The 11,711-nt window shown below is 36.2% G+C and overlaps 3 protein-coding genes across 3 annotated transcripts in view; 2 read left to right on the top strand and 1 right to left on the bottom strand.

Annotated features, from left to right (window-relative positions):
• Positions 1-2,749, top strand: part of LOC113230069 (sodium-coupled monocarboxylate transporter 1-like) — an 8,962-nt gene extending 6,213 nt beyond the window's left edge. The window contains exons 8-14 of the mRNA XM_026463802.1: positions 137-245; positions 1,140-1,249; positions 1,335-1,477; positions 1,544-1,671; positions 1,849-2,021; positions 2,336-2,561; positions 2,647-2,749. Of these exons, the coding sequence (XP_026319587.1) occupies positions 137-245; positions 1,140-1,249; positions 1,335-1,477; positions 1,544-1,671; positions 1,849-2,021; positions 2,336-2,561; positions 2,647-2,715 (958 nt within the window). The 3' untranslated portion in view covers positions 2,716-2,749. The remainder of the gene's footprint in view (positions 1-136; positions 246-1,139; positions 1,250-1,334; positions 1,478-1,543; positions 1,672-1,848; positions 2,022-2,335; positions 2,562-2,646) is intronic.
• A 401-nt stretch (positions 2,750-3,150) lies between these two features.
• On the top strand, positions 3,151-9,399 carry LOC113230105 (sodium-coupled monocarboxylate transporter 1-like). Its single transcript, XM_026463862.1, has 13 exons — positions 3,151-3,400; positions 3,481-3,640; positions 3,729-3,794; positions 3,864-3,915; positions 3,990-4,057; positions 4,144-4,298; positions 4,602-4,742; positions 4,943-5,161; positions 5,538-5,677; positions 5,958-6,085; positions 6,847-7,016; positions 8,521-8,689; positions 9,239-9,399. Exons 1-13 carry the CDS (start codon positions 3,195-3,197, stop codon positions 9,272-9,274), a joined length of 1,710 nt encoding a protein of 569 aa, XP_026319647.1. The 5' UTR covers positions 3,151-3,194; the 3' UTR covers positions 9,275-9,399.
• The window catches only part of LOC113230106 (lipase member H-like), an 11,106-nt gene continuing 8,717 nt past the window's right edge, over positions 9,323-11,711 (bottom strand). The window contains exons 5-6 of the mRNA XM_026463863.1: positions 10,130-10,460; positions 9,323-9,505 (exon numbers count right to left, since the gene is read on the bottom strand). Of these exons, the coding sequence (XP_026319648.1) occupies positions 9,460-9,505; positions 10,130-10,460 (377 nt within the window). The 3' untranslated portion in view covers positions 9,323-9,459. The remainder of the gene's footprint in view (positions 9,506-10,129; positions 10,461-11,711) is intronic.

Here is an 11,711-nt window from a genome sequence, read left to right on the forward strand (position 1 = left end):
TTCAGTACAAATCGGCAATTTCATACTTTAACCCCTATTATATATAAAATGCGAAAGTGTGCGATGTTGGTGGATCGGGTAATTTCATTGAATTGCTGACGTTTCGTATATGCTTATATATATATTTTTGTTTCAGGGCAGTGTTTCTTTTTTGTATTGGAATATCGGTTTTGTACTGCTTCTGTTTATACTGCGGATTACTAATATATGCTCGCTTCCACGACTGTGATCCATTGCAAACAAAGGTAAGAAAATTATGATCTCCTATGGATGTAATATAAAAAGTGTTAGCAGAATTTTAAACGACTAAAAAAGTGAATATCAATTCAATAAACATTTAATTAATACAGTGAATAGCGACATCTCTCGCCAGGACTGGTAGCTGTAAAGGTACTAACTGGGTGATAAATCTGTCATAGATTTCACATAGATGACGCTACGACTAAAAAAAGTTGTTGAAAGACCAAGTACAAAGACACGACGTAAGCACATAGAAAAATTCGTGAGGTCCGTTGGTTCGTTCCGTGGCTTAGTTGGTATAGCGTCTGGCACGGTATGCAAGAAGACGTCGGTTCGAATCCGACCGGATTGAAGGAATTTTTTTCTGAGTGTTTTTTCTGAGTGTTCGATCTTTGTATTAATAATTATAACAGACCAAAAAAGTTTTTGTACGTTCTCGTCGAAGTTCAGCGTACTTTTCTGAAATGATAATGTGGCACAATTAAGTAATTAGGTTTCCGCGACTGCTATTATTGGAAAATGAAAATGTTTTTTCGGATTTCAATCGCGTATATTTGTTTTTTCATACAAGTCAATGTTTCTCTTTACAAGTCCCATGACCACGGCTACCTGAAATAGTATGAATCATCAAACAGGTTGTCTAATGCAAACCACCTTATTCTGAACTATAAGTCACAAAACTAATTGATTCTAAAGTACCTTATTTTCAACCATAAATCTCATCCGATCTGAGAAAAAGAAATAATTTCATTTTTCAGTGGTATAGTCAATCATAACACCAATGGTACATAAGAACAAATTACTGTTTGATGCTCATATAATATTATTAATATTTTAGCGGAAAACATTAAAGATAACAATCTGAGATAGTTTTATTATAAAAGAGAGCTTTTTTGCAGCTTGCGAAAGCAAAGGATCAACTTTTACCACTTCTCGTCATGGATGTTCTAGGCGATATACCGGGTTTGCCTGGAGTCTTTGTTGCTGGTATATTTAGTGCAGCTCTTAGGTACGCAAAACCATTCTTGTTAAATTATCCCACGTATCGAAGTAAGGCTTTCGACGGATACTAATAATATAAATGTTCATTCCAGTTCCTTATCAACAAGTTTGAATTCAATGTCAGCGGTTGTACTAGAAGATTATTATAAGCCATTTTTCAAGAAGAACCTATCTGAAAGGCAAACTAATTGGTTACTAAGGAGCGTTGTTGTGTTGTTGGGTGCCCTATGTTTGGGTTTGTAACCTTATAAATACATATTTTCTTATGGAATGTTTGTTCTAAGATTGTATTGGTTTTCAGGCCTAGTGTTCGTTGTAGAGAAAATGGGAACAATTTTGCAACTAACGATGACTTTAGAAGCAATGACGATGGGTCCTCAACTTGGTGTATTTACTATGGGGATCTTGATGCCTTGGGTGGATGCTACGGTAAATGTTTCAGTGACAAGATTGCACATTTAACCATATGCGATGGAAGCTGGAACTATTGAAAATAAATTATTAAACATACTTTAGGCTGTTGTAAAACAAATTTCAAATTTATGAACACTTTAGAAGGTGCTAAGACAGTTTACTAAAATTTCATTTTCAACTTTTCAATTCTAGGGAGCCCTTGTAGGTGGTATCAGTGGTCTTGCAGCTATGTCCTGGTGGTGTTTATCCGCTCAAATGGCCATAGCTCGTGGTCAGATCTCACATCCCCATAAGACACTTACCACTAGTGGTTGTCAGTATAGCTATAATGCAACGGAGGCTATCACAAGCATCCATGTACAAGTGTAAGTTTTGTTCAATTATCTGTAGTCCATTTTTTTTACCTATTTGCTTTTTCAAGATTCTTCAATAAAGAACAATGACCTTATGTCACAGCTTTTTCCTCATTATCATTTTTTTTATGTGACATCTTTTCTATTGCAGTATTTTCTTGAAGAATGTCATGCAGTTCACCGTTTCTGTGCTTTATATTTCGGCATTTTCACGAAGAATCATTTGGAGCACTGGAATTCAGTGGTTTTTCTTTCGGGCTTCTCTGCCTTCTCGTTGCTCGTTTATATTTCTCACTCGTAATCTCACCAGTCTCTATCTTCACCAGTGATGAAGTAAATCCCATTCTACGAGTATCCTACATGTGGTACACACTGGCTGGGGCATTAGTGACATTATGCGTCGGCGCAGCAGTGTCTCGCATTAATAGAGTACGTGGCAAGGCACATGTACCGCCCGCGCCGAGGTTGCTAGCTCCTCAATTGAGAAGGTTCTACAAGGAGCCACCACATCCGTCTGATGAACCTTATATTAGAGCTTATGGAAATAATAAGGTAGATAATGCAAAAGCTTGGTATTGTGCAATGATGTTGAATTGAACTTTTACGGAAATACATGACGATTTGTTTTTGCTTACAGGAAGCCTGCGACTTAAATTCTACCTCATTGAACTTGAAAATGATCGATGAATGTGATGAGATTAGCTGAGACGAGCTTGTTAACGCGATACATTACGAATTTCTTTATTTATATTTATTAAAAGAATTATTTCTGTACTATTTTACTTTTAATGTTTTCTACTTTTAAAATAGAACATTGATGTATTTACTTATAAAATTACTAAGTTTAGTGTCATGGTTTCAGAAAAAAGTGTATGTTATTAGTTACACTTAAGCAGACATAAGTTGTTAACTTTGGCACTCCAAACTATTATGCGACATGTCGGTGCTGCTATACACCTACACGCTGACCATCACAATCCTATATTACGACCTATTTTAAATCCACGACGGAAGGCTTCAATAAAGTGGATGCAAAAATAGCCTCATGGTTCAGGGAATTTACGACCGCAATTGGAAGATTACTTTAAGATTATAAGATATTCCAGACACTCCGGATATCAGTGTACTGAGAGTCAGTCCTAGGCCCGATATTGTCCTATACGGTCGTCAAATAGGTTAGCAAAAATGTCGGATATCGATGTTGAGGAAGTCCGAAAGTCTTATCAACATTTCTCTTTAATAGATTATTCAGTATTCGTGTTTATGTTAGTAATATGTGGCCTCGTAGGCGTTTATTTTGGTCTGGTAAAGAAACAGACCTCAACGCAAGATTATCTGATGGGTGGTAGAAATATGAAATTGATTCCTGTTTGCTTTTCCTTAGTAGCCAGGTAAGTATGTTAATTGGTATTTAAAGTGTTTTTAGCTAATTATTATATGTTTAAAGTATAGTTTAACGTCTATGTCTTAGTTTTATTTCAGGAATATCTCTGCTAGGCATTCCTACAGAATTTTACGTGTACGGAACTCCGCACGGATTTCATATTATTGGAGCCTCAGTGATGTCTTTAATAATTTGCTACACGTTCATACCTGTGTTATATGACTTGAAACTTACGTCTGCTTATGAGGTAAGTAGTATGTTATTTAAATGATGTCAGATCACTACCATTTCGTGTCTTTGTCTCTGTATACTTAGTTTTTTTTATTATTTTGCAGTATTTGGAGATCCGCTACGATAAACGATTAAGGGTTTTTGGATCAGTTTTATTTTCTGTTTATTTGGTATGTATTCTTACAACATGACAAACTTAAATAAATTAGTAAAATAATAAATGTACTGAATTGTTTTAGATGGCGTGGCTTCCTATTGTAATATATGTACCAGCTTTAGCTTTCAATCAAGGTACTCAATTAAATTAAGATATTGTTGTATTGTTGCGCTATTTACTTATTTATATTTTGGTTGTTTGGTTTCAGTTACTGGAGTAAATATTCACATCATAACGCCTATTGTTTGTATTGTTTGCATATTTTACACTTCCCTGGTAAGTCACAACGGAAAAATCTACCTAATTAAGTGAAAGCTGGAGACTAAACAGTACAGTAGCAATGCAAAATATTCTAATTTTAGGGTGGTTTAAAGGCAGTGGTGTGGACTGACGTGATTCAGACTGTAATAATGATTGGAGCCATGATCTTGGTCATTGTTAAAGGAACAATTCGCGTTGGTGGTATTCAAGAGGTCATCAGGAGAAATTGGGAAACTGATAGGATTCAACTTCCGACGTAAATTAAAAAAAAACATTTTTTACATTTTGCTTTTGGCTTTACCTTTAATGGGACAAGTCCCACGTGCCATCAATCCTATGTTGTCAAGACAACTTATGTCTCAGCGCGCAGTGACAGTGCCCCTCAGATATTTGCGATTTAAAGCTCTGAGTGGCACTGCAACTGTTATGGACAGGCGTGTAGCTTACCAACAGGCGCACTGCTTGTTCGTTCCGTCACTTAATATTATAAAAAAAGTTTTATTTATATGGACAACGACTTGTGGTTGGTTTTTATTCAAAGCGTTTCTTATTTCCACAGTTTGAGGTTCGATCTCACTGAAAGACATTCAATTTGGTCGGTTTCAATTGGTGCAACTTTTTATTGGATTGGTAATATTGCGGTGAATCAATCAATGATGCAGAGGTTTCTAGCATTACCTGAGCTGAAGCAATCAAAAAGGTAGCTGTAAAATTCTCTCTCTCTGATTCTCTCTCTCTGTTCCTACACTTGGGCATACTTAAATCCCTGATAATAATTTAAGCTGCAGACGTAAGGATTTGATAGTTCTGGCTGTATATAGACGATCCTTTTTATATATGACTGTTGTGGTCATAATATCATTGCTTGTCGTTTTCTCTATAGCATATTGAAATTTTCAGAGCGGTTTGGGGCTTTCTCAGCGGAGTTATATTGATCATCATTATATGTGGCTATAGTGGGCTACTAGCATTCGCCAAATATTATGATTGTGACCCGCTTGATTCCAAATTGGCTTTAGCAAAGGACCAGATATTGCCACTGTTAGTGATGGATCTTTTGACAGAATGGAAAGGTATGCCTGGGATCTTTGTAGCTGGAGTTTTTAGCGCTGCTCTCAGGTAATTGTTGAGTTATAGCTTCGTATAAGAAAATGTAATTAAAAGTAATTAATAGTCCTCTGTTTCGTGTAGATACAATAACATTCATAGCCCCGCATTTGGAAAACGCGGGTGCCATGGACACACGCATACATGTAATTTGTGGCTGACAAATTACACTCAAACTCACGGGAGGATTATATGTAGGCCATACAAATATTTCTCTCGGCCCAGGAATCCAACCCGGGATCTTTGCGTGGCAGATCAGCATGCTAACCTTTCAGCACAGAGACAGGCAGTTTAAATAAAGATACGACTTTACTTTTAGACAAACCTTTTCAATCTTTTCTTGTTGTGCTGCATAAATTTTTTTTTTAAATTTCTTTTTTGATTCCAGTTCTCTTTCAACTGGCTTGAATTCAATGGCAGCTGTGGTACTTGAAGATTTTTGGAAGCCATTTTTTAAAGAGCTCAATCATAGACAGACGCAAATATTGATTCGTGCTGTAGTAGTCATACTTGGATGCGTTTGTTTAGGTAAGTTTGACTACTTTTACGAAACCTTCTCAATATTAAGAAATAGCCGTAATATAATTGTTTCATGTTGCCGATTGACAATTTTGTATGGTCATGGCCATCACGACAGAAATATTTCGTCGACTTATTGCAAGAAGTCACCAACTGCCATACAAATTATATGGCAATTAATGACTTTTTGCAATAAGTCGACAATTTTACTTAATTAAACTTCTATAATATCTTTTCGTTTTTATCTGTCTTAGTTTTACGTTATTCGGTTTTTGCACTTGTTACACAGGTTTAGTGTTCATCGTAGAAATGCTAGGTTCGGTACTGCAACTTACTATGAGCCTGTCTTCAGCATCTTTAGGGCCACTCGTAGCAGTTTTTCTTATGGGATTGTTCTTGCCATTTATTGATGCAACAGTGAGTGTAAATATATTTCTTTATGAGGTAAAGAGCCTTGAGCACCAAATAGTAATATTTACTACAGATCGTTTTAAATAGAATGAGGCTTTTAATCAAGTATTTACAATCAATCTTAAGATCAAATAAAATATGTAATACAAAAAACAAATGACAATAGAACTTAATATCTTTTACCATTGTATGATTTTTAACATTCAAAAGATATGTTTGTAAAAACATCTAAATTCCAAAATATGGACTTAAGGTTATTTACCTCTCATCTACAGATGTTTAAAAATAAATGGAAAATAATTATTTAGTTTTTTTATACAAGTGGCAGGACGAACAAGTTATGCGCCTGATGGTAAGCTTCACGCCTGTTCATAACAGTTACAGTGCCACTCAGAGCTTTAAATCGCAAAGTTCTGAGGGTCACTACCACTGCGTTCGTCACCCTGAGACATAAGTTGACAAGTCCCATGTGCCTGTAATTTCACCAGCACCCTTACCCTTCAAAACCGAAACACAGTAATGCTCACATTACTGCTTGGCTGCAGAAATACGTAACGTGGCAGTACTTCCTTGGCGAACTCTTTCACAAGGAGCTCTACTGCTGCTATAAATAATATATCACCATAATGAAGACTAGAGTCCAGATGTCACTTCTTATGAACAGTTGATGTAGGTTTCCCCAAGGTGCAGTCTCGAGCCCAATTTTATATATTAACTTCTAGGCAGTCTAGCAAGGTAAGTGTAAAACCACTGTAAAACTATTTCAGAGCGCTTTAAGTGGCGGTATTGTCGGTTTAATTTGCTCATGGTGGATTGCAGCGCAATCACAGTTAGCGCAAGCTCAAGGTCATCTCACTTACCAGGAGAAACCGCGGTTCCTCCACAATTGTACCTATTCATACTCGCCGCCGTTGAGTGAGGAACATCATACGGACAAGTGAGTTACTCGCCTACGTATCACGTCTTCGATAATGTGTGTGTTGCTATTTAGGTCACTTTTCAATGAAACGTTTTACATCTATATAACACATCCTTGAGGATTGGCCGCGTTGTAATCTTTAAGTGGACGCTTATGTACCTACTACCATTAATATCATCAATGGAAAGGTAAAGATATAATACAGGGTACCTAAAATGAACGAATTTTTAGTTAAAATTGGTTATAAACAAAAATACCACGAGGAAATGTGCACCATTATCTGTTTAGGATTCTGCATAGGATTAATTTTTTCAAATAAACCAATGTAGCGTCTTTGGTACGTACATTAAACAAGTATTTAAATTAATAACTTTTATAACTATAGTGAATTAAATAAAAAAAACCGACCTTACTGCTCTGGCCGCACAGAGGCGGCCGCGGGAGCGTTCCGGGCGCGGGAATTTTTGTAATATACAGTCAAGAGCACGTCAAGCTTGACACTTTGTACTTTGGACCGTTCTTGTCGTAAGCGAGAACGCGACATGCTCTTGACCCTGTACGAGTTCATATCTGCAGTCCGCTAACTAAAACGCGGCTAAGTGACAAAATATTTTTTTGAGGTATCATACAATACCATAACCTAGTTTCAGAATATTGAAATTGTTCAATGATATTTTAGCTATGAATCATTAGGTAAATTCCGATAAGTCGTATACGTTAACTCATTTTAACTGTTTTTAAAAGAGAATTTTGTGCTCTATTGTTTGCTATTTAAAACGGATATTTGACCATTTGTCACTTAATCGCGTTATAGTTAGTGGACGGCAGATATGAACCCTGGCACACTGAAATGAGCATAAAAGTTTGCATTTCCGCTCTCGCTATGTTTGATGTATCTATTTGCCAAGTTTTATTGAAATCACAGAAAGTAGATGAAATCCAATAAACCGAATTCGTCACCTAATTTGCCACCGTTAGAGGTGATACATTTTCTTCAAATTTGAATTGGATCACTATTGAGGTACCCTGTTTTCAACAAAAAAAGAATCATCGAAACCGGTTCACAAATGTCGGAGTAATCGCATAAAATGTACACAAACAGTCCTCCTTCTTTGAAGTCGGTTAAAAATGGGGTGGTTGATGACTTTACTACCATCTCAGTCAGCCGTTAGCCGGTAGAGGGCCCTAAATGTTAGTTTGTTTGAAAAAAGCCAAAATATTCGAAAAAATAGCTTCATTTTGACAATCGTGAAAAGTTAAGAACTTGAAACGTTATGTATGACTAATTTTCGCTCAGTGGCTGCTTAGACTTTTTATTTTTCCGCTGACTAATTATATACAACTTTTACCATTTTATCATGGTATAGCCGTCTCACCTATTGTAATTCTAATAAACTGCTGGCAATATAGGTATATTTTAAGAGGAATATAATTGTAAATAACAAATATTTCATGTATTACTGTTTGTTGTCACAAATAATTTAAAAAAACTTTATATAATAAAAATAATTTCGTTTTACAGGGAAGTGTTCTACCTTTATCGACTTTCCTATCTGTGGTTCACTGCGTTTGGTTGTACCGTTTGTGTCATAATGGCCTGTATTGTCAGTTTGAGGAAAGCCCCAAAATCACATGGCGATCTGAGATTGTTCGTGCCAATTATTAGGAATTTTATGGCCAAAAAACGACGAGTAAGTTTTCGTTTTTCTTCAATTGTAAACTCTAAAACAGAGCTTTCAATACTTTATTCCCTCGTAGTACACGTACCAATTTTTTTTCTGACCTGCTGACATTCTAATATGGATTTTTTTTACAAATTCAACAGTATCAAAAGTGTTTTTCACAGCTGACATAATGCTACTTACTTTTATTAGTTTAACTATATAAAAAAAAAGATTCATGGCAACAATTTTACAATTACCGCGGTCCCCTCACTAGGCAAGCCTGTATCGTGTGGTCCTAAACAACCGATTTACATATAATATTGGGCCTCTAAAATGAACAAAATGGACTTAAAATATTTAAACCTAAGCCATATTGTGTTGGCACAGTATTGATATATATTTACATGCATATATGTAAAAGTAGTAAGTAATAACTATATATAGTATTTATGTGGTCTGTGATATATACCAATAGTATAGTGAGAAACTTTATAAAAAAAATTTTTTTACTTGCGAAAGTTTTTAAAACTATGTTACTAACATATATCCAAAAAATAAATAATATATTTGTTTCAGGTAAAGCAAATAAATTTGGAGGATAGGTACAGTTAGTGGTTTGTAAAGTATAGAAGCATACACTTGTTTAATAAAAAAATATGTAATTTGTGTAATTATTAATAGAAAAATCGAGATTGAACACTTAAAAAAGAATCCTTGGATCCGGCTGGATTGGAACCACATGACATTCAATATACTTAAAAATTACAAAAAAATATGTATTTGTAGATTTTCAATTTTTAGAAGGGATAACGTCTTTCTGTGTTAACTCTGAAAATGCCAGACCTGAAAAAGATAAAAAAAAATTATGTGATTATTATGAACGTATTGTATAGTATAAAACACTTCACACAATCATAAGGGACCCACCATACTTAACGGACGGGAAATCGCACAAGGCCCTGTGGCAGTCGTTTTCGCTCTTATTATACGGACATAATGCGTTTTCAACCAGCTCACGCCAATTCCGTAAGTGTGGAGAATCCCTAATGCGCATTATTAGTACAAAAACTTGTAAGTGTCAAAAACATCATTATTTCACAATCAAGGAACAGTATTAGGTATATTGTGTTATAAGTTCCTTATCCAAAATGCTTAGTGATGAAAGAGACTGTTTTCAGGCATATTAAAAAGACTCGACACATTTTGCAGGACTCGACTCCATTTTACAGGACTCTACTCTAAAATTAAGACTGGACGTTTAAGTTTTTATTAACAAGACTCTAAATAAACCTTTTAAGATTTTCAATTTCTGCGGTTAAAAGATTTCCCCTCACAAGTGTTCAGTTTTATTCTCATGACTCAAGACTAAAGGGTTAAAAGACTAGTCTAGTCGTGAGGTGTTTGATGGAGATTTTTTAATAGGCTTTAAATTTAAAGACTCTGTGATCGCTAAAATGCTACACTTACCGTGTTTTCAACAAATCACTATTTCCCATCGGATTCAATTCTCCATTGCACCTGTTCCTCGTAGCGTCTCTCAGTGAGTCACATTCGTTGGCAAGAAGATGATTGTGCCTTATACTCGATGCCATGTAATCATAAGCGAGGCTGTGCGAGCATGAATTTAGTATACAACCAGGCATGCTTGAGCCGCCGTTTGGATAGAAGTCAGCATCTCCGCATGGATCACTGAAACCGTACATGGCCGTGTTCGTGTGCATTACTTCGACATACTGGCCGTCAGTTTCTACAATGCGGTCTCTATCTCTACCCCATAGAGGGCCAGCGGGATCCAAAGCTAAGAAAATGGAAATTATTATAATTATTAATACCGACGTCTTCCAGCAAACCACGCCAGACGCTATGCCAACTAAGCCACGGAACGAACCAGCGGATCTCACGAAATTTTTCTATGTGCTTGTTGTCGGATCTTTGTATTAGGTTTTCAACGACTTTTTAGCCGTAGCGCCATCTATGAGAAATCTATGAAAGTATTTCGTCACCCAGTTAGGTAACTTTACAGCTACCAGCCCTGCCTAGAAAAGTCGCTATTAACCGTAATGAAACTTGTATTTAATTGATATTCAATTCTTTTTTGTGCAATTACCCCACTAGATTGTTATAATTTTTTCTAAGTGTTCGATTTCGTATTAATAATTATAACAATCTAGTAGATTAATTTCACAAAAAATAATTGAATATAAATTCAATACAAGTTGCTAATCGTCTACCTTTACACACACGCTTAACTTTAAGCAGCGATACAAACACGATTCAAACGCGCAACTGCATCGATACAAATGCGCGATTGCATCGCTACACTTGCGATTATAAGGCGATTGCTTCGCAATCGCGATTTGTCTCGATGCAGCCCGCGTTTTCATCGATCCTATCGCCTACATCGCAAGTGTCGCGATGCAATCGCGCGTTACACGAACGCGCGTTTGAATCGCTGCTAAAAATTGCAGTGTGCAAACCACTCTTAGTTATAAGTTTGAAGCTTTTGTCAGTGTATCTGTATGCCTGTACAGAACCGAGCTCTTTTTTATTTGAAGGCCCTATTTCACTGGGAGCATTCTTAGCATTGTACGGCATTGTTCTTCCCCGGACGAATTAATGTAGGTATCTCAGTCATAAAATGAATATTTATTTTATTTCCACTTCTCCGATCGACTTGAAATTTGGTAAACTATGGAAATCCGATGACATTACAATAATATGGTAACCTTGATCTGATGCTGTAACTAGGATATAGATTACCCAACTCCTCAACTGTTTAGATCAGAACTATCGCATTTGGGCGCATTAAATTGGTCTCAACGAGGTGTTAGTTCAGATGGTGTATGACTAATAAAGATATGTACGGAAAAAAACTTATGTACGGATGGAGAATTTAGGCGATTACCATACTGCTCCTCACCACGCAACGGTTTGCGGAGCTGCGCTTTTAACGTTATACCGAAGTATCTCAGTCAGTGTTGGGCAAAATTTTATTGTTCTGGCAATTAAAGATTGACAATTAATAAATTGGGGGTGGGTTGGAGGGGTG

Source organism: Hyposmocoma kahamanoa, unplaced genomic scaffold (genome assembly GCF_003589595.1).
Source record: "Hyposmocoma kahamanoa isolate Upper Pololo Valley unplaced genomic scaffold, ASM358959v1 63, whole genome shotgun sequence".
NCBI lineage: Eukaryota > Metazoa > Arthropoda > Insecta > Lepidoptera > Cosmopterigidae > Hyposmocoma > Hyposmocoma kahamanoa.

Bases quoted from the DNA above. Each gene is read 5' to 3' on its own strand.
- LOC113230105 (XM_026463862.1), top strand. From the start codon at position 3,195: ATGTCGGATATCGATGTTGAGGAAGTCCGAAAGTCTTATCAACATTTC. The intron at 3,641-3,728 runs GTAAGTAGTATG...ATTATTTTGCAG, and splicing joins AACTTACGTCTGCTTATGAG to TATTTGGAGATCCGCTACGA. The intron at 3,916-3,989 runs GTACTCAATTAA...GTTTGGTTTCAG, and splicing joins AGCTTTAGCTTTCAATCAAG to TTACTGGAGTAAATATTCAC.